This window comes from Protopterus annectens, chromosome 4.part0 (genome assembly GCF_019279795.1).
Source record: "Protopterus annectens isolate FY-2018-M chromosome 4.part0, PAN1.0, whole genome shotgun sequence".
NCBI lineage: Eukaryota > Metazoa > Chordata > Ceratodontiformes > Protopteridae > Protopterus > Protopterus annectens.
In genome coordinates, this window is record NC_056733.1 from 912,676,805 (window position 1) to 912,699,140 (window position 22,336).

At 44.2% G+C, this 22,336-nt stretch overlaps 1 protein-coding gene across 1 annotated transcript in view; it reads right to left on the minus strand.

The window, feature by feature from the left end:
- The window catches only part of RNF10 (ring finger protein 10), a 2,146,785-nt gene that overhangs the window by 1,963,750 nt on the left and 160,699 nt on the right, over positions 1-22,336 (minus strand). The window contains exon 2 of the mRNA XM_044069816.1: positions 3,233-3,426. Within this exon, the coding sequence (XP_043925751.1) occupies positions 3,233-3,426 (194 nt within the window). The remainder of the gene's footprint in view (positions 1-3,232; positions 3,427-22,336) is intronic.

Here is a 22,336-nt window from a genome sequence, read left to right on the forward strand (position 1 = left end):
AGTTGCCTTTGTCTGGCGTGAGATAAGCCATCTGGGCAGTTTTATTTAAGCTTGCATCCAGAAATATCTCTTGAGAGGGTACTAGTTTTGATTTATTTTCGCTGTGTACCCTAGGCATGTTAAGTCTTTTCACAAACACCAGATGCTGTAGTAGAATGTCCTTGTTCTGCTTGAATGAGGCAGTCCAAGTAAGGATATATTTGGATTCCTCTGTCTGCAGAAAACAATTACTGGTGCCAGGCACTTTGTAAAGACCCTGGGCGCAGTAGATAAGCCAAAGGGAAGTGCAGAGAATTGGTAATGCATTGAGCCAGCCTTGAATCTGAGGTATCTTCTGCACGATAGCCTGATTGGGCCATGCGGGTATGCCTCTTAGGTCTAAAGTCACGAGCCAAGCCTTGTTGCCCAGCATGGGCAGAAGCTGCTGCAAGGTCAACATTTTGAATTTTGATACATTCAGGAATGTGTTTATAATAGATGGGTCCAGTATTGGTCTCGAAGCTTTGTCCTTTCTGGGTACCAAGAACGGTCTTGAGTAAAATCCTTGTCCCTGCTCTTGCTCTGGTACTTGTTGAATAGCCCGCATGTCCATGAGGGGATGAGACTTGTTTTTGTGCCTCTGCCCATTGACTTTTTGGCAGTTCTGGCAAACAGTTTGCCTTTGGCAGGGTATGGAAGTGAAACTTGTAGCCTTGTGACACTGTTTAGAACCCACTTGTCCTGGGTTATAATGTGCCAATTTTGAGAAAATAGTGCTATTTTTCCCCCCCAAGGGTGATGCCAGGAGATAAGTGCTTGGTGCAGGCAGGGGGAAGTCATTGGGACTGTTTCCTGTATAGTTGTGATTTGTCTTCTCCACTTTTGTCGGTAGAAGCACCCTATTGCTTTGACCTGTATGACCTTTGCGCCTGGGATCTGCCTCTACGGCGTCTGGATCTGCCCCTTTGAGGTCTGACACTGGAAAGGACCAATTCTTTGTAGGCCAGTGTCTAACTAAACCTAGGTGGTTGTACTTGTAAACATTCTTTGGCAGTTTGCATAGATTTAGCTTTGTCCTCCATTTTCTTTAACACCTCTTCTGCCTTTACACCAAACAAAGTATCATGCTGTAAAGGTGCATCTAATAATTTTACTTTTGACATTGTCAGGCAGACTTTGTTCCTTTAACAAAGCATGCCTCCCAATTATAGAACCCGTAACTGCGGCCCTGCAGGAAGCCTCCAGAGAATCAAAGCCACATTGCAAAGTATGCTTTCCAACTTGTTCAGCTGCATGCAATAAATCCTGCATTTCCTTGTTTTCTGCACAGAGTTTAACAAATTTTTTGTTTAAGCAATGTCATGACATGTTGCGGATATTGGAGCATATGAAACTGACAGTTTAAGGCCCTTATAGCCAAGGTAGCAGTGTAAACCCTTTTCTCCCATCTATCCTGTGCCCTAGAATCTGTCAGAGGGGGTAGGGTTTTTTGCAGCGGAAGCCTTAACCCCTTTTAGACCCTGTGAAATAGTCTCTGGGTCTGCTGTAGGGTTTTTGAAAAGGAATTTATGAGAGTCAGGCACCCTGTAATATCTGTCAGGCTTAACAGGAGCTGGAGTTAAGGAGTCAGGGGTCAGACTAGACTCTGAAAAGACTATCTACAATGTCCAACACAAGTGGAATGGCTAGAGGCCTGTGCAGAGGTAGTAAAAAGTCGTCCCTGAGCCTATTTTTAGATTCTGAAAAATCTTGGCTCTCCCAGTGGAAATGCTCCCTCATGGTATGTAAGGCTTCCCAAAAAGAATAGTCTTCAGGAGGAGAAGCTGAAGTAACAGATTCTTCAGCATCAGAATCCGCTTAGGGGGAAGTGAATATTCCCGATCAGAAGAGGAATCAGAAGAAATAGAAAGCTGATCCGAAGATTCATAGTCTGTCTTCTTGCCTAGGCCTCTTATCAAGGGGGGATGGGAACCCCTGATAAAGTTAAGTCTTCGGCCATTTTGAGCATCTGTGTTTTGGGCATGGAGGCCTATCCATGTGGCTCTTGAGTTTCTTTGTCTTTAAAGGTGCTTTAGTCTTTGCCTTTGAAGCCTTAGTCGGTTTAATGTATAAATGTTTAGGTCTGAATACACCCTCAGAAGCCAGTGCCTGCTCAGCGGCTCCGGATCCATCTGATGGAAGTGTCCAAGGCTGCAATATCTTTGAGTTTCCAGCGGCATAGCAGACTCCACGTGGGAGACTGTAGCGGCCTGCGACTCTAAAGCAGCGGGTGTCAGGGGCTGCGAAAGCACCTCACTGAGAACCGGCGACTGGCTCAGGAGAAGCTTCGGTTTTGGGCCTCTGTTGTCTAACCTTTTCTTTGCATTTTTTGTGAACACCGGTAGTCTGATGGCTATCAGACATTTTATAATTAAATCTGCGCCCAAAATAGTTTAATGCAAAATGATACCGACGCTTAATAGTGCGGTGGTTAAATCTAGCACAAAACCGACAACTTGAAACGTCGTGGTCAGGGCCAAAGCAAGGAATACTGTAAGAATGAAAGTCCTTATGAGGTATTTGCTTTCCACAAGAAATACAATTAACTTTTTCTGACATCGGTCAGGAGCAAGAAAAAAAAAAAAAGTTTCCCCAACGGGATACTTAGCTTTAATGAAGACTTCGGATCTGAAACTCTAACATGAAAGCCTCAGGAGTCGGCCGACCGGCACTTGCAAATTGCTTCTGCTTCAGGCACCGCGCGGCAAGAAAGACTGAAGAAAATGGCGTCCGCTGCATCTTTTATACCCCTGATGACCCGATGTCAGGGAAGAGGCGACAGCAACCGACGCAGGACCCAATGGAATTCAAGCCGACTGAGGGCAACCTGCCAGCAGGATTACCTAAATGTAATTACTGCAACAGTGAAACACGAAGAACATCGGGTAGAAATAAATAGAAAACATGTGGAAAATACAAAATAGAAAAAACTTCAAAGTATAATAATGTCAAAGCTAGAGAGATAGGTCGGATGTGTCTGACACCACAAAGCAGCAAACAAGATTGGAGGTAAATTATTGATGAGCATTATGGGTACAGCCTAGCTCGAGAGTTTGGGAGGCGCGAGTTGAAAACGCCAGAGTCAGTTCCGAGGCTTATGTGAAGACTGACATCAGATCTTACTTCTTAAAAAAGAAGATGGTCAAAAAGGAGACACCCTATTACAAAAGCTGTGTGGCATTTGAAAAACACTAATGTATCTTGTTGCACTCACCTCTTCACGTCTTCCACAATTACCAGAAATGTAGAAGGGTCTGTTGCCCCCACGCTGAGGGGGTACCTTATTGAAGCCTCTGTTGCGTGGTGGGTTGGAACGCCGTGCTTGGCCAGAACTGCTCTCGTACTTTGGCTGACTTGGTTCTCGTTTCCTATTGAAGCGCACTTTTGATCCATTTCCATTTTTACCATCTAGGGAGGAAAAAAGTTAACTGAGAAACTCAACAGCATTGCTTAGAAATACAAAACCTTCCCCAACAGTGTCCATCTTACCTACCAAAACAATTGAACTGTCCGAATGTTTGGATTAAGGGCCACTTGCACTACTTCAAAAAGAATCAATCTAGTTTGTAATGGGTAAAGAATACAAGTGGTGCCAACAGTCACTAAAGAAATTGTCAGTTTGTACACAAGCATGACTTGAAGGCTACCATGGGGAGAGAGAGATGGACCTGAAACAAGCCACACCCAGACCTTGACAGCAGATTTTCACACTTCAGGGTACCCCAATAACTTGCAGCCAAATTAGTGCATTATTCATTTATTTATTTATTTTTTTGGTGTAGGAAAAAAAAAAATCAGCGGAAGCCAATGGCAGGCACGCGAGAACTAGGAATGACAGCAGTCACCTCACAGCAAGAGGTTCGCCAGTTCAATTCTGGAGTACCTTCTGTGCACAGCCTGCATGTCCTGCCTGCATTCGTGTGGGGTTCCTCCTGGTGCTTCTTCCTCCCACATTCCAAAGACATGCATTTGCAGCATTTCTCACTGGCCCAAATGGGCTCTGTCCCAGTCGGACTTTCCCAGTAAACACATTTTAAAATAAAAACAATAAAATAAAAGCTTTCATGATGCATACTGTTACAACAGCAAAAAAGGCACCATTACAGCAGTACAGTGCACAACTACCAAACTAAAAGCCAGAAAACTATTAGTGGGGATGGGAAACTAAGACCCCTGACCAATCACATCTTAATGGTCAATAGCATGTGGGTGGTGAAAGCAACATCACATACATAAAAAAAGCAAATAAAAATCCAGCTCTTACTTAAAAGCCAAAGCTCTGTAACTAAACATATTACAAGTTCAGTCTTTTGGTTTCCAATACCATGACCCATTCCCAAGTCTAAGTATGATTAAAGTTTATGAACTTAGTATTGTTTCATCTCTGATGTTGGCCAACAAAGTGCTCTTCACAGCACCCGCTATGTGCCCAAAACGGACGACTCCTGCAATTTTTAAGGAATTACATGCATCACTAGCACATCTAAACAAGTGTGAATTCTTTGAAAACCACAAAAAACAGCATGCAGAATTTCAAGGACAAGTAACCACAAACAAAACACACCGACAGTCACAGCACCAGTTGAGGAAAAGAAAAAAAAAAACATCAGATATATTTATGTACTAACTGTACCTCTGCATCTGTGTTCTGTTTTCGGCCTCAGATACCCAACCCCCCCCCCCTTTTTGGTCTGGACGCTAGTATGGCCAGAGGGGTATTTACCATTACAACAGACCAATGTCAGTTTCCATCCTTCCTCAATGGTTGCCTATTGGGATCGGACTTCAGCTACAAGCCTTTGAATCCAAAGCTCAGACTCCTCCCCATACACAAATCTCCTACTACCCATGCAGTTACCTCAGATAAGAGTTTGCCCAAACTATCAAAGACAAAGGACACCACTCAAGGGAAAAAAGCAAAAGGTTTAGTGCATTAACTCATCTGCTCTGGAGGTTAAACAGCATGCAAACAAAGCCAGGTTAAAAACATCAGAGCTCTCATACCTAGGGGCAAGAAATAATGAAGACTGACAAAAGAAGCTGAGGAAAGGCAGAATCAGACACCACATATGTTACGAACATAACTTTCAAATCTGAGGTTTCTTCCGTCCATTCCTCAATAGCCGAGACAAGAGCTCCCCATCTACTGAAAACTCTTGGGTGTCTCATGGAAGGATATTCCAGAGGACAGCTATGCCAAAAACAGCCCTCTCTCTGGTGTGCATGTCTAATTTACAATGAGAACTGAAGGCATGGATGTTGGACCAAGTGGCAGCACAAATACCATCAAGGGAGACTCTTGAGAAAAAGGCAGTAGCGTAGCCACAGTTCTAGTACAGTGAGCCATGACAGCTTTAGATAATGTCAGCACCTTCTCTGTATACATATGAAATAGTCAACCACTTAGAAATTCATTGTCCCAAGTTTGATGTGGAAAAGGAAGACAGTTGACCATTCTTCCTAAAATTCTTAGCATGAAGATAACTGGCTGAGCACATCCAAAAATACAGAATGTACTCTGCTTTGTTGGTAAAATTAAAAAAAAAATGGAAGACTGAGTTTCAATAGCCAACTATGCAATGACTGATTGGTCTACAGTGTCACAATATCCTTATGAAAAGAACAGATAAGAGAGCAACAAAGGGCGTGCAATTCTGATACTCCCGAGCTGTAGTAACTGCCACCAGAAACAGTTTTCATCTAAAAATATATGGTCCCCCAGCTGCAGGTTCAAAAGGAGGCATAATCAAAGTTAATAAGAAATCAGTGACACCAAACAGTGAGCAGGGTCCCCAAAAGGAGATCTTCGAAGGAAGCTACTCCTAAGCAATGCCTTGGATATCTAGAGAAGTGACAGAAGACAGTTTCTCCAACAAGAAAACTTTGACATGCTTGATAGCTGAACTTTAACAGTACAGTAGCTGGCCCGATCAGGAAAAGATGACACCAGGAAATCTAGAATAGCTGAAAGAGGAGCCAAAAAATGGTTCTAATTTCTACTAGAAGGCCCAATTGTAAATCTTTTCCAATTGCTTCTGTAAATCTCTCGGTTAGGTCTTTGTGAAGTGAGAATGTCAATTACCTGGGAGGAGAGCCAGGACTTTCTAGCCATTATTGCAAATGAAGAAACCAAGCAGACATCCAGAGGACTTGAATGTTTGGGTGAAAAACCGGACTGCGCGAGATATTTGGACTAAGATCCAACACACTCCCCGAGTGTTTCTCACAGGTTGCCAGAGGAAGAAAAACACCTGTTAGGGCCAAAATGGGGCAAAGAGGACAAGACACCTCCTGTGGGATTAGGGCAAAGTAACTAGGGCACTTAGTGTACTACTTGGTATACTAAGTGTCCCTTAGTGTAAATATCAGGGATATTTATAAACAGATTATCTAACCTGATTTATTCATCAATCTTCTAGAGTAAGTGCCATTTTGATCCAGGATAGTCTTAAAAATACACCATTTTACCCTGAAGGGATTTAGGATCATCATACTATATGGAAGACATTTAGTTCATATAAAAGGAAGACTTTCAGTATTGCTTTATATTATCAGGTACCCCTGATTTATATTATTAGGTATCCCCCAGGGTAGACGATTTGCTACCAACACAAAAATGGATCTTACAGATCTACTGAGGGGCCTTTTAGCTGATAGGGATGATTTAGCAGCCTTTGGCCTCACTAATTTGGGGGGAAGGTAATAACAAGGAAGCTTCTGCAACTAATAGTTGTGAAACTTCATTCCATAAATTGAATAAAAGCATGAGGACACTAAGGGCTAATGTGTGGCATGCTAAAGTTTTTAAAGCATGCCTAGCCAAAGATATATCACCCAGGGGACCGAGGGTAAGGACACAACCACTTGTCTCCTAAGCAGATTCCATTTTATTGGAACAATGGGCCGAGGCTCAACATAAATAGTCAATGGAATTTGTTAAAATTTTGGCGGCATATCATAAGAGGACCAAAGACAAACATATTGGAAATTACTGATGTGTAATATCAGTAAATTTGAAGGTCAGGAGGGTTATACTAACAACCTTCAGAAATTGGGACAGGACCTTCTTAGCCTTGAACAGACACTGAAGGATAAGAAAATGGGTAAATTTCACCGGGATACAAGTGATTATGAAGGGGGCACCCCTTTTCAAGTAACAGGTCAGGTTTGAGTCTTCCCAAAGGAAGGTCAATAAAAGGAAAAGACCCAGATCAATCTTGAAAAAATCGAATACATCAAGTTGCGATGAATCAGGTGAGGATTCCTCCACCACCTTAGAGTCCACTATACAACACTCCGCAGACTCGCCAGTCTCTAAAAGGAGAAATTCTTTGATCCCTTTAGACAAAGGTACAAACTGGGTGGGAGGAAACACGGGGGTGGAAAACATGGTAGATCTACTGAAACTTAATGTACAGAAATAATGTGTTAAACACTTCATCTACCACTCTTGTCCACAACACAGATCCAAATTCTTACGGACTTCATTTCATTCCTGGTTTCTTTATCTCTGAAGATTCATTTGCCAACGATATTTCTGAGTTTTGTAGATTACTTAACTTGAAATTATTCTTTCAAACAGAAGATAATTCAGGTAATGATGCCAGATTCAGATATCACAAATCAACATTAATTCCACCAATGCATCCAAATGTATCCATGTTCTATAATTCTACTCCCAAAGATTTACACTTCAATTTCAAGGATACCCAGGTCAAACAGAATAGTGTGTCCAGGTAGGAGATGGACACTATTGTTGAAATGGCTAATAACAAGAAATTAGTAATATCAGCAGATAAAGGGGGTGCCATTAGTAGTACAGGATTGGTAGTCATATAATTTTGAAGCTATGCGACAGTTATCAGATAATAGACACTATACACATATGGTGATCGATCCTACACTAGGATTTAAAAAGAAAATAGATGAATTCTTACAACTAGCTAGGGAGGAAGGTATTATAACACAAAATATTCAATATCATCTCACAGTAACCGATCCTTGTAAACAATATATTTACTTCCTCCCTAAGATTCACAAGGATCTAATACATCCACCGGGTCAACCAGTTGTCTCGGGAAGAGATTCCATTACTGAACCATTATCTCAATTCCTTACATTACACCTCAGGCCTTTGCTCCAATGTGCAAGAGCAAGAATACAAGATATGACTGAATTCCTCCGTATTATAGCAGACATGCAGCTTGAAGGGTGGTATTTGTGCACTTTGGATGTTTCTGCATTATATACCAACATCCCCCATTGGGCAGGCCTAGATGCATTGGAATATTGGTTGACAAAGTCAGAATTATATCCCCCAGGCTTTAATACACTGTTACTTTGCTTGGCGGAGCATGTGCTAACCAAGAATGTGATATCTATGGGAATGAGTGTTATCTACAGACCAAAGGCACTGCCATGAGGGCTTCATTTGCCACTATATGCAGACCTTTTTATGGCCTATGTTGAAGACCAAATAATCTAGGATAGAGCACACATCTACATGGATGAGATGGATATATGGAGGAGGTACTTGGATGATTGCTGGATGGTATGGAGATGAGACATTGTACATCTCAGGAGTTTGTTACGTATAGAAATGAAAACAAATGGGGTACTGAATTCATGATAACTTATGATACTAATCAGATTACCTTTTTGGATGTCTTGGTAACAAGGAATGCAGATCATACACTAACAGAAATCTATCGTAAATACCCCCAATACAACTCCTTGCTCCATGCCTCCAGCTTTCACCCCCACCCCCCATATTTGCAGAAACATTCCAAACTCACAATTTCTCCACCTTAGGAGGATTTGTTCAGAGGAAAAGACATTTTCCATCTATGTGTCAGACCTATCTATAAGGTTTCAGAACAGTGGGTACCAAAAAGGTGACATTGCTCAGGGGAGACTATTTACTACCAACACAAATAGGGAGAACTTGTTACAATATAGGGAGAGCAAACAGAAGTCCAATTTCCAAATTAGATTGGTCACCACATATGGGAGAAATACAGATACTCTCATCAACTGTGTGCAGATGCATTGGAACATACTGTCAGCAGATAATAAACTTAGGGCCATACTGGATGACAAATGTAACTTTTCTTACAGACTGGGTCGGAACATGTGATCCTTTTTTTAATCATTACAAACATATCAAAAGAAATGAGAATTTGTCTAAAGAAATTACTTTAGAAAGGGGCCCATTATTGGGATGCTTCCCATGTGGTCATTGCGCACACTGCAATAACATGTAAAACCAAGGAATTCACAAGCAGGAAAGTACAGTTGTGTACACCTACCATAAATGTAGATGTTAGAGTGTCTTCACTGTTGCAGTCATAACTGTAGGGTGCTCCTGCCAGCAGGCAGCCCGAGGTCGGCCAGAATCCCAAAGTCTGGGTCCGGCGTCGGCCGTATAAGCTAGTACCCTGACGTCAGTACGCTTTGGTACATAGCCCTCAGCCGACGCCATCTTCTCCAGCCTTTCTTGCCCCAGATGTCAGAAGTCCCCAACAAATCAAAAAGGAATCCAACAAGGAAACACAAATACACCACAAAACAGGAAAAGAGAGAAAACAGAGGGGATAGGAGGGAGGGAAACCCCGACTGCAACAGTGAAGACACTCGAACATCTACATTTACGGTAGGTGTACACAACTGTACTATGTTCTTAGTGTTTCACTGTTGCAGTCATAACTGTAGGGTGGAATCCCAAAGCAGTGTAAAAGGGGAGGAGGCTTTAGATAGAAGAAGGGGAGGCAAGAATACCCTGCAAGACAGCAGAGGCAAAGCCTGCCCTGGACTTAGAAAATAGGGGGAGATTGTAGTGCTTGGAAAAAGTATGCACAGAACTCCAAGTGGCTGCTTCCAAGATATCCTTGGTAGGGACTCCTCTGAGGAAAGCTGTAGAAGTGGCAGCTGCTCTAGTAGAATGACTTCTAAAGATGCCTGGAAATGGTTTCCCATGATGAGTGTAGCAAAATCTGATTCCATAAGCAATCCATTTGGAAATAGTTTGTTTAGAAATAGGTTTTCCAAGAGAACTGGAGGCAAAAGAAACAATTGATTAGACTTTCTGAACTCTTTAGTCTTGTCCAGGTAAAATCGTAACTGTCTGTGCACATCTAATGAATGCAAAATCCTTTCTCCTTTATTTTGAGGATTTGGAAAGAAAGTAGGAAGGTGAATTGTCTGATTTAAAGCCACTTTCGAAATCACCTTAGGCATGAAAGTAGGATTGGTCCTCAAGGATACTCTGTCCTGATGGAAAATAAGGTATGGTTCCACAGCCATGAGAGCTTGCAACTCTGAGACCCTTCTGGCAGAGGTCAAAGCTAACAAAAGAACAGTCTTCCAAGATAAAAACTTAATATCTGAAGATGCAGCAGGCTCAAAAGGAGGCAAAGTAAGTTTTTCTAAAACATAATTAAGATCCCAGGCAGGGACAGGAGGGGTCCTGGGAGGCCGTAAATTTTTAGCCCCTCTCAAGAACTGCTTCACCAAAGGATGAGAAAAAACAGGAGGATCAGAACTGAAATGCGCAGAGATAGCAGAAGCATGAATCTTAATGGAAGAAAAGGAAAGTCCTTTAGACAAAAGTTCTGAAAGGTAAAGCAAAATAGAAGAGAGATCAGGTACCTGAGGATCCGAGCCTCGGTCCTGCATCCAAATACAAAACCTCTTCCATTTAGAGGCATAGGATTTCCTAGTGCTAGGCCATCTAGCTTCCAAAAGAACATCCAAGACTAGAGGAAATCAAATTTCTTTGAAGAGCCAAGCTGCCAGGCAAAGGGTCTTGAGGTTGGAATGTAGTAACTGACCCTGATGCTGGGACAAAAGCGAAGGGTTCAGTGGAAGAATCCAAGGAGGCCCCAAGAACAGGAGCTTTAAAGTTGGATACCAAAACTGTCGAGGCCAATTTGGAGCAATCAAGATGAGGAACTTGGGCTTGTCCTGTTTTATCTTCAGTAATACCAGAGGCAGTAGAGGAAGAGGAGGGAAGGCATATGCTGAAAGGCTTCTCCAGCTGAAGGACAGGGCATCCACTCTCCAAGCTGTCTTGTGGAAGGTCCTGGTGCAAAAGCGAGGCAGCTGATGATTGAGATGGGATGCAAACAGATCTATCTGGGGACATCCCCAAACTGCAGTAATCCTGTTGAATAAGTTGGTGTCTAGCATCCATTCGTGAGGATCTGAAATGTTTCTGCTCAGGCTGTCTGCCAAGAGATTCTGTTTCCCTGGAATGAATTGAGCCTGGAGGTGTAAATTCAAATTTAGAGCTGTGTCCCATAAAGCCATAGCTAGTCTGCAAAGGGGGTAAGAATGAGAACCCCTGCTTGTTGATGTACCACATGACCGTGGTGTTGTCTGTGCGAATTAGCAGAGGCCCTGGTTGCAAAAGGTTCTTGAAGGCTAGAAGGGCATTTTGAACTGCCAACATCTCCTTCAGATTGATGTGCCAGTGAAGATGGACGTTTGTCCAGGTTACCTGCTGGCAATTGTCTAGAAAGTGTGCTCCCCAAGCATAATCCGAGGCGTCCGTGGTTAGGATTTGAGTAGGTTGAGGAAGACGAAAAGGTTTTCCTTCGTTTAAAGTGCATGCCCTGGACCACCAGAGGAACTCCCTCTGAAGGCAGGGGATTAGAGGAATCAGAATATCCAGAACGTGGTAATGCTGTGACCATACACTTTTCAGATACCATTGAAGCTTTCTCATGTGAAGCCTTGCGTTTGGAATCAACAGAATGCAGGAAGCCATGTAGCCCAGAGCCTGCAGGAATTTCCTTGCAGTGAGCTGAGATAGAGTTGCTAAGGTGTTGAAAGTAGAAGCCAGCTGAGTTTGTTTTTCTGGAGTGAGGAAGGCCCTTTGTAAGGTTGTATTTAAGAGGGCTCCCAAGAATACCATTTGTTGAGAAGGGATCAGATGTGACTTTTTTATGTTCACTGAGAATCCCAGTAGGAGGAGAAGACGTTGAACAAAGTCCAGATGTTGAAGCAGAAGATCTTTGCTGTCTGCCTGAATAAGGCAGTCGTCCAAATAGGGGTAAATCTGGATCCCCTGAAGTCTGCAGTAAGCCACTACTGGTGCCAGGCACTTGGTGAAGACTCTGGGCGCAGTAGATAAACCAAAGGGCAGAACAGAGAATTGAAAGTGCCTCGAATCTGCCTTGAACCTGAGGAATTTCCTGCGTTCTTGCCTGATGGGAATATGTAAATAGGCTTCCTTTAAGTCCAATGTCACCATCCAGGCGTCCTGAGAGAGCATTGGAATTAGCTGCTGCAGAGTAAGCATCTTGAACTTTGGAATTTCCAAAAAGGTGTTTAGCACAGAAAGGTCCAGAATAGGTCTCCATGAATTTTGTTTTCTGGGAACCAGAAACAGTCTTGAATAAAAACCTTTTCCCATCTCCGAGAGTGGAACAGGCTCTATGGCTCTCATGGCCAGAAGAGCATCCACTTAATTTAAGGCCTCTGACCATTGATGTTTTGGCAGATCTGGCCAACCGTGAGCCCTTGGCAAAGTGTGAAAGTGGAGCTTGTAACCTTTTAAAATCACGTCCAATACCCATCTGTCCTGGGTAATACGAGTCCAATTTCTGTAAAAAAGAGACAGTTTTCCTCCGAGAGGGGCATCCAGGTGAAGGGGTCCTGAAGCCCAACCGAGAGAGTCATTGAGTTTGCTTTCTTTGAGATTGGGATCTGTCTTCTCCCCTTCTAGGTGAAGAAGCAGTCCATTGTCTAGATCTGTAAGAGGCCTGGCCTTGACCACGACCTCTGGGCGCCTATATCTTCCCTTTGAGGCCTGTCAGGCGTGGGAAAGGACCAATTTTTAGAGGACCAATTCCTGGAAAATCTAGGAGGCTGAACTTGCAAGAAATCTTTTACAGTCTGCATAGACTTTGCCTTTTCTTCCATCATTTTAATAACTTCCTCAGCCTTGGATCCAAAAAGAACATCATGTTGAACAGGGGCATCTAATAACTTAGCCTTAACCTGTTCAGGTAAACTTTGTTCACGAAGCCAGGCATGTCTCCTAATAACAGTACCAGAGGCTGCAGCCCTGCAAGAAGCATCCAAAGCATCAAAACCACAATGTAAGCTATGCTTGTTCACTTGTTCAGTAGCATGCAAAACATCCTGAAGTTCCTTATCCTCTGCACAAGCAGGAAGGAAGCAAGCTTTTGCTTTAAAACAGACAAAAGAAATTGCTGATATTTAAACATATGAAACTGGCAATTTAAAGCCCTTACAGACAGGGTAGCAGAAGTATATACCTTTTTTCCCCACCTGTCTAAAGCACGAGAATCCTTCTCAGAGGGAATAGGATTTTTAGAAGTAGCAACCTTAGCAGCCTTAGAGCCCTGAGAAATAGTTTCAGGATCCAGAAGGGTTTTAAATAAAATAAATGAGAGTCAGGAACCCTATAAAATCTATCAGGCTTAGAAGGAGCAGGAGGCATGGAATCAGGATTCAAATTAGCCTCAGAAAAAGCATCTACAATGTCCAAAACAGGAGGGATAGCTAAAGGCCTATGTTGAGGAAGAAGAAGAAGAAATTCTCTAAGCCTCTTCTTGGAAGCAGAATACTCCTGTCCTTCCCAATGAAAATGTTCCCTCATCTCATGCAAGGTTTCCCCAAAGAAAAATCCTCAGGCGGAGGCAGAGGGTAAGAGTCCTCAGCATCCGAATCCTCATAAGGAGGAAAGGAATAGTCCTGATCTGAGGAAGAAACAGAAGATACAGAAGCCTGATCAGAGGAATCCAGAGTAACATCCTGTCGAGGCCTTTTCTCAGGAGGGGGGTGAGAACCCCTAATCATTGTAAGCACATCTTCAGCCATCCTCAATAATTGCTTTTGTGTCCTGGGAGTGGATTCAGAAGCAGCTTGAGCTGGAACTTTAGACTTAACAGGAGTCTTTGTCTTTGAAATAGTGATGTGAGTAGGCCTGAAAACCCCTCAGAAGCCGGTACCTGCACAGCGGTTCCGGACCCATCTGAAGGAGTGACGTCCGAAGGTCCTGCAGCAGTTAAAATAGTGGGCCTTGATGGCTCCCCATGGGAGTCCGTTCGGCCATCGGTTCAGAAGGCGGCGACAGGGGCTGCAAAAGCGCCTCACTGGCGACAGCCGAACCAGGCGCTGGCTCCAGCTGCGAGTCCTGTTTGGACCTCGGAGGCCTGTCTTTGTCTTTGTGCTTCTTTTGAACTCCGGTAGTGTCAGACGACATTCTATAATTGAAGCGTCTGCCAAAATAATTTAAAGCTCAATCGTACCTGCGCTTGATAGTACGAGAGTTGAACCTGGCACAGAACCGACAACAAGAAACGTCGTGGTCAGGGCCTAAGCAAGGTAGACAGTAAGAGTGGAAATCTTTATGAGGTATTTGTTTCCACACGCTATACAATTATTAACTTTTCTGACATCGGAGGAACAAGAAAAAGATTCCCCACGGGTACTTAGCTTTGAGAAGAGAAGTAAGAACTTCGGACCGACAACAACCACGCTGTTCGAAAATCGCCAACCGACTTGCGAGCTGCTTTCCACCGCATGGCAAGAAAGACTGGAGAAGATGGCGTCGGCTGAGGGCTATGTACCCAAGCGTACTGACGTCAGGGTACTAGCATACTATACTGACGCCCAGACTGACTTTGGGATTCTGGCCGACCTCGGGCTGCCTGCCGGCAGGAGCACCCTACAGTTAGGACTGCAACAGTGAAACACGAAGAACATCACTGAAGTTTTTTCGATCAAATTCTTTGCAAATTGTCAATCAGATTGGGTGATCTATTTGGCATCCTGCAACTGTTCAGCCTTTTATGTGGGACAAACTTCCTGCTGTGTAAAATTCAGGATTTCAGAACATCTCCGTGACATTAGGACTGGTAAACCAACCAATGCACTTTATAAACATACAATAAAACATACCCGGGCTAAGTTCAGATTTACTGTGATTGACATCATACAACGGAATACACGCAACAAATCAGGTTGGCATGCAATATTAAATAAAATGGAAAAGAAATGGATTATAAAATTGGGTGCACTTTTCCCCCCCTAGTTTAAATGAATATATGTGATGTCATTTTGTGTATGGTCTTTAGGTGGCGCTACACCATTATATATTTATATTGTGGCATTCTGTAACAAATACAGACACTGAGGAAGGCTAAACGGCCGAAACCCATTTTTCACCATCCTCCATCAATAAACGGATTTCTGTCCACCGTTTGCTGGCTCTACCATGTTTTTGTATTCCTCTGATGTTCCTGAGCCGTGCAGTAGCCGTACGTGCAGAGGTCTGACTGATTTCTCTTGAAGGCCTATAATTACCACTGAATACAGTGTTATGGCACAGACTGTCCCTTCTTACCTTCACAAGAAATGAACAACCAATCCAAAGATCTGTAAGATTTAGTTATATCAAGACAGTACCAGAGTTGGCTGTGTGCATCCTCTCCCCCTCATTTTCAGGTTCAGGAAAGAAATGTGGGGAGATTGACAGCTGGTTAAACTACACTTAGACACCACTATAGGCATAAAGGGATTAGCTCTCAAAGAAAGCCTGTGCCTACGCAAAATGAGATTGGGTTGACTCGCCATAAGAGCTTGCAACTGAGACAACCACCTTGCAGAGATCACAGAAATCAGTAAAACTGTTTTCCATGTTAAGAACCTCACATTAGCCAAGTTAGCTGGCTCAAGTGGAGTAAGTGTTAGCTTCTCCAACACAAATTAAGATAAAGGAGGGACTACTAGTTTTCCTGCAAGGCCTCTTATGCAAAACTCCTTTTAAAACCATTTTGACATGAAACTGCATTGAAAGAAGAGATTCCACTGGAACACATGCTGAAGGGGCAGATAAATGAACCTTGACAGAGGAATAAAAAAGGCCAGAAAATAGTAACTCAAACATTGCAAAACCAGCCCTGAATGGGTGCTGGTTATGTTGTTGGCACCAACTAGAAAACAGTTTCCATTTGCTAATATACAATTTTCTAGTAGCAGGTTTTACTGCCTCAAGTCCTCAGTAAACAGGTGCCTAAAAGGAATTAAAGACATCATCCAGGCAGTCACCTGAAGTTGGCTGATTTGGGGGTGTATTAAAACATCTGTTCTTGTGCGAGTAGATTCAGTCTGAAGAAGTTCAAGGTAATTACCCCTGGCCACTTCCAAAAGGGAGAACCACGGCTGTCTACTCCAGAAGGGGAGTTGGGGGATTCCTCCTGAATCTTCAAAAGTACCCAGAATTTAGCGTAAAGGGTGAAAAGCATGCACAAACATTTCTGTCCAAGGAAAATAAAAAGGCATCAGTCTTCCAGGCCTTCTTGGAGCCCTGGATTAGAATCCTGCCAATTGATTGTTCAGACAGGAGGAAAAAGGTATACGTAACTTCCACATAGATGTATCCATTTTTTTTAGTTTCCATGGGTCTGCATGCTGGTCTTGCTCAGCTCGTCTGCCACACAATTTCATTGATGGAATGCAGGATGCCCGTAGAATGAAACTTGCTGTGAAGCTATATCCCAAACCAACATGGCTATGTGCAAAGAGGGTACAACCTGCCCCCCCCCCCCCCTGCTTGCTGATGTACCATATGACTGTGGCATTGTCACCATTTGAAGAGGCTCCAAGGACCAAAGATGGTTCAAAGAGTTGAGTGCCTTGTTCAGGGCAAGCATCTCCTTGATATTTATGTGCTTGTCAGTCTGATTTCCCACAGCCCCTCCACTTTTACCCATCCTGAAACTACTCCAAGAAGTCTGACAAATCTGTAGTTACTGGCTGCTTTGGAGCAGAGAGGGAGGACACTGGGACCTGGATTTAAGAACATCTGTCTCCACCAAACGAATTCTCTTCTGACAAAATCCAGCACTGGGATTTGAAAAAAGTAGTGTGTTGGTGCTGGGACCAGAGAGATTTCAGACACTGTTTCTCATGTGGAGTCTTGCCAGGGCTATTAACAAGAATCACAGATGCCATGACACCCAAAATCTTCACAGTGACTGAAGTCTGAGTTGAACACCTTACAAATAGATGCAGATGGACATCTATGTTTTCCTGTAGAATAAATACTCTGAACTGAAGTTTGACATACCATGAACACAATCCTGCATGAAAGAAAGACTCTTGAATGTTCTCTTGGAATCCCAGGTTGTGTAAGAGATCTGAGAAAGAGAACATTTTGAAAGAGAATGCAGAGATAAGCAAGTCATCTAAATAAAAAAAATGTGGATATCCTGTAGCCTATGATGAGCTATAACTGGAGCTATACAATTAACAGTCTTGGTGCAGTGGATAGTCCAAAGGGTAAGGCAGAGAACTGACCGATCCAAACACAAAACCTTAAGAAAGGTCTCAAATCTGAATAGGGATTTGATAAGCATCCTTTAAGTTTAGTGTTACCAGGAAACTTGAAAGCGGTAGAAGAGGTGACAGGTTGTGAGGTGACATTTTGTATTGGGGCACCATCATAAATTAATTTAGGAAAAAATGATCTAGAACTGGTCTCCAAACATTTTCTTTTGCTGGCACTACAAACATCCTTGAATTAAAAACCCTTCCCTACCTGGAAAGGAGGAACTGGTATAACTCCTTGAGGCACCAAGTGATGAACTGTTGGGGAAAAAAAAGTTGCGTACCTACCGTGTTCCATGTTTGTTGTCCTTCATCTCGCCTTCTTTCTTGCTGATTAGGTCTGGAGCCAATCCTCGGCTCTGACTCTGCAGTTTTACTACAGCTCGAGAGCTTATACTGGCTCGAGGCTAACCCCTATCCTAACATGCCTAGCAGTAGCTACCCAGATCTCATTTGTGATATCCCACACTAGACAATCTTAGTAAAATGCAAATTTTATTAAGCTCTTATGCATTCAAAGGTTAGGAAGGAAAAAGGAAAAACAAGGCATGGTCAACCAACCCAGTATGTCAACAGGAAACTCAGCCAGTGTAACCAATGAAGGAATTCCTCTCGATCCTCCAGGAAGGGGAACACAAGGAAGGTGAGAACAAACATGGAACGTTATGGTAGGTACACAACTTCTTTATGTTGTCCCATTTCACCTTTTATTCTTGCTGGTTGGGACCACGTCCCCAGCACCTGGTTGTTGGGTGGCTCACTGGAACAAACTCTTCAGGACTGTGGAACCAAAGGATGCCCATGTTCCAGGAGACCACATCCACTTTGTAATGAGTGATAAAGGTATGAGGATTTACCCAAGTTACTGCTGCACAAACTGAATCTAAAGGCAATTTGGCTTGGAAAGCAACAGATGTAGCTAAGGCCCTGGTTGAGTGCCCTCTGGCTTTCCCTGGAAGCTTTTTTTTTTTTTTTTATGCAAAACGTAAGTATAGCTAGCCACTTTGATAAGGTCACTTTTGAAACTGGAGAACCAGGTTTGTCAGCAAAGGATACAAACAATTGATCTGATTTTCTAAAGTCTTTGGACCTGTGTAAATAAAAGCGTAATGGTCTATGAACATCCAATTGGAGTCTATACTCTGCCTTGTTGCCATAACTGGGGAAGAATACAGGAAGCTCAATGGACTGATTTAAATTGTACCCTGAACACCTTTGGCAAAGGGAGATTGGTTCTGAGAGCCACTATCTTTGTGAAAGATGATACGGCAGGCGAATAGATAGTGTAATTCAGAAACCTGTTTAGCTGAGGTGATGGCAACCAAGAAAAGGGTTCTCCAAGACAGAAATTTCAGGGGACAAGATGCTGCTGGTTCAAAGGGTGGAAGAACCAGACAGGCTAAAACAAAGTTGAAGTCCGGGGGGGTCTCTTACCGGGAGCAGTGAAAGGGTTATACCTCGTAAGAATGCTGTGCACAGCTTATGGGACATGATGTTAGAGCCCAATTCTCCCACATAAATTGGAGATGGCAGCCAGTTGGACCATAATGGTAGCTGCAGTTGCCCCTCGTTCGAACGTTTCGGCCAGGAAATAAAGAATAATGAGAACAGGAGCAGTGAAGGGATCATTATTATTCTTCGCCCAATAAAAGAACCTCTTCCATTTGCTAGTGTAAATCTGTCTGGTAATGGGCTTGTGAGGAGACACCAGGATGTGCTGTACTGCCGGAGAAATGTTGGGGAGTCTGGCTAAGACTGGAAGTGGAGAAACCAAGCAGTCAGCTTGACAGTTTGGAGGGAGGGATGGAGCACACCCAACTGATGCATCAAGAGGTCCAGAATTGGGTCCAGTATCCAAGGCTCCACTTGTAGATGATGGTGGAGAAACTAAGCATATCTGACAAAGTCAGTAAGGAGCAATGAGGAAGAGTTTGCAACCCAGCGACTTTGCTTCCTGAAGTACCTTTGGAATCAGAGAAAAAGGCAGAAAGGCAGAAAGTTACCCCTGAGGCCAATCGTGAACAAGTGCATCCCCGGATGACTGTCCCGGTGGGGGAACTAAGGCAAAGTAGCTGCTGCAGTTGTTCAGGGAAGTGGTAAAAAGATCGCATGGCTGGCCCCATTTGCGAAAAATCAAGTCCGCAACTTCTTGTTTCAGGGACCACTCGTGAGGCATGAGGATAGCACTGCTGAGCCTGTCTACTATCATGTGTGATTTCCCGGGAATGTGCATCATAATGAGAAAACGTTGGGAAGACATCACCCATTGCCATACTCGAAGGGCCTCCTGACACAAGGGGGTAAGATCTGATCCCACCCTGTCTGTTGATGTACCATACCACTGACAATGTCAGTCGGAATTACAATAGTTCCGGTAGGCAGAGTGTCTTGAAGTGCTTGCAACGCCAGAAGCACCGCTCTCATCTAGAACAGTGATGTGCAAGTGGTACTCATGTGGATGCCAGATTCCTTGGACAGTGTCCCAGATAATGCCCCCCCCCCATCTGGGAGGAGTCAATGGTCACTGTGGCTACTGGACGGGGGTCTAGAAAGGGTCTTCCCAGAGTCACCTGGGGGGGGGGCACAAGCCACCATACCAAGTCCTTTTTGCAGGATTCCATGATGGAGATCATGTGACATTGGTAAATCCTGGAAAGACCATTGAGAGAAAATAAGCCACTGTAGAATGCTCACGTGGAAGCGAGCCATAGGTACTAGAGTAATTGTTGCAGCCATTGAGCCCAAGACCTTCAGTACCTCTCTTGCCTGAACACTCTTTCTCGAGGAATGAAACTTGCTGACGAATGGTTGACACCCTGTCTTGAGGCAGCTTTGCCATCATGGCTCTTGTATCTAGGTCTGCCCCTATGAAGGTAAGAGGGGCAAGGCAGACTTTTCGGAGTTTATGGTGATGCCTAGCTGGGAACAGGTTTGACTTGTGTAGTCCCATGCTTTGATTAGTTGACGCTCAGTGGTGGCAGTGAGGAGCCAGTCATCTAGATATGGAAACGCCTGGAATCTAAGACATCAGGTGAGCTGTGACTACTGCCATACATTTGGTGAACACCCTGGGGGCTGTGGTGAGACCAAATGGCAGAGCTCTGAACTGATGACTGGCACCCAGCCGGAAGCGTAGGAATCTCCTGGATCGCCCGTCCATTTTTATGTGGTAGCAGGCATCCTGGAGGAGATCGATGTAGCACATCCAACTGTCCTTACCCAAAAAGGGAAGAATGGACTGCAGTGTTACCATCCGGAACTTTGCTTTTTTACTGATTTGTTTAGCTTTATGAGATCCAAAATGCGTCTCCAGTCCCCTGTTTTTTGGAACTAATGTTCCTGATTCGATCTGGTCTGCGGGGACTTATTAGATGGCTCTTTTTTCTACCAATCTTTGTACTTCTAGGATCGCTTGATCCCAAAGACTGGGTGGAACATCTGGGATAGAACATTTTGTTCTTGAGGGGGGTAACTGGGAATAGGGAATTTTGTAACCCCTGGATATTGATAGTACCCATGCATCTTTTGTAATAGTCTGCTAAGCTGCTGGGTACAATGATAGTCTGCCCCCAAGTGCCTCCAAAGGTGGACAGTCAGGCCTCCCTTCAGGAGTGCTAGAAGGGCCTAGCAGAGAACGTATGTCGCCCTATGGTGGACCCCCCCTGCCGCAAGGCCGGTGTCTTCCATAGTTTCCCCCTCTGCCCCTGGGGGGAAATTCTCCACACGTATCAGGCGAAGCTCCCTGGGATTTTCAAAACCACATTTTCCCACTCTTCTGACCTTTAAGGTAGGGTCTAGATGGAGTGGAAAAATTAACTCCTACGGCAGAGGGAGTTTTGCCATCCTTTTCACACCTGGTGAGTCTCTCTCTTACCTGAGGCACAAACAGGAACGAGCCATCAAGAGGGGCACTGGTAAAGTAGGACTTGAAAGGTTCCGCAAACTGACAAAGGTGCATCCAGGAGAGTCTCCGCAAAGCAACTCCGGTACCTGCTGCCCAACTTGCTCCATCTGCTGCATAAGAAATGAGCCTCATGGAGGAGTTAATCACTGAAGTCCAGGTTGCAAGCTGGGAAGCCGCCCTGTTCGCAACTCCCTCAGCTGTAGGATCCTGCAGAGCATCTCCCAACTCCTTTAGGAGATCCCTCTTAAGTCGCGTGAAGTGACACATAATTCAGCGACCTGAGAGTAAAAGGTTGCTGAAGAGAATATACGTCTTCCCATACCTGTCCACTGTACAGGACTCCTTGTTCAGTGGATGGACAGATGTTGTTTCCACAAGTTCCTTCTTAGTGGCTGCTGCCACCACCATAGCATCAACAGAAACCCCTTTGGAAAGGAAGGATTTGTCTTCAGGTGCATTTATAAAATTTATTTGGTCTCCAAGAACTGGTTTCATAGTCTCTGGAGCACTCCACGCCTTCAGACTCACTACAGACAAAAGTGGGTCAAAAGGCGGAGACACCCAAGAGGTGGAGGGTCAGTAACCAAATGAGTCTAGACAGACTACCTCAGAAGGGGTTAGGGACGTCTAGCCACCCCTCTAAGGATTTCCAAGATGTCCGGAAAAGGAGACATCCTCAGAGAGGGACCCTTCTGATTCATCCAATTCTGTCTCTGAAGTGATGGACATGGGAGTCCAAATGCTTCCTCTTAAATTTTTTCTTCAGAGGGACCTCCTCCAAATGTTCGGGGGAGGTTTCGGAAGTGGGGTCAGCCAATGGGGCATCCTGGAGCATCGGTTCCCTACGCATGGAAGAAGGGGGATCAAAGGCAGGCACACAGAGGGAGAAGGAGCCAATACAGCAGAGAGTGGAGCAGTCTCAGGAGACAGCACGATCACCTCAAAAGCGCCACAGTCCCAAGCAGAAGGAGCCTCCGGCTCTGAGGCTGATGTGGGAGCCCAGCTCACCGGCACCGAAGCTCCACAAGGGAGAGCCGGGTCGGGCAAGGGTAT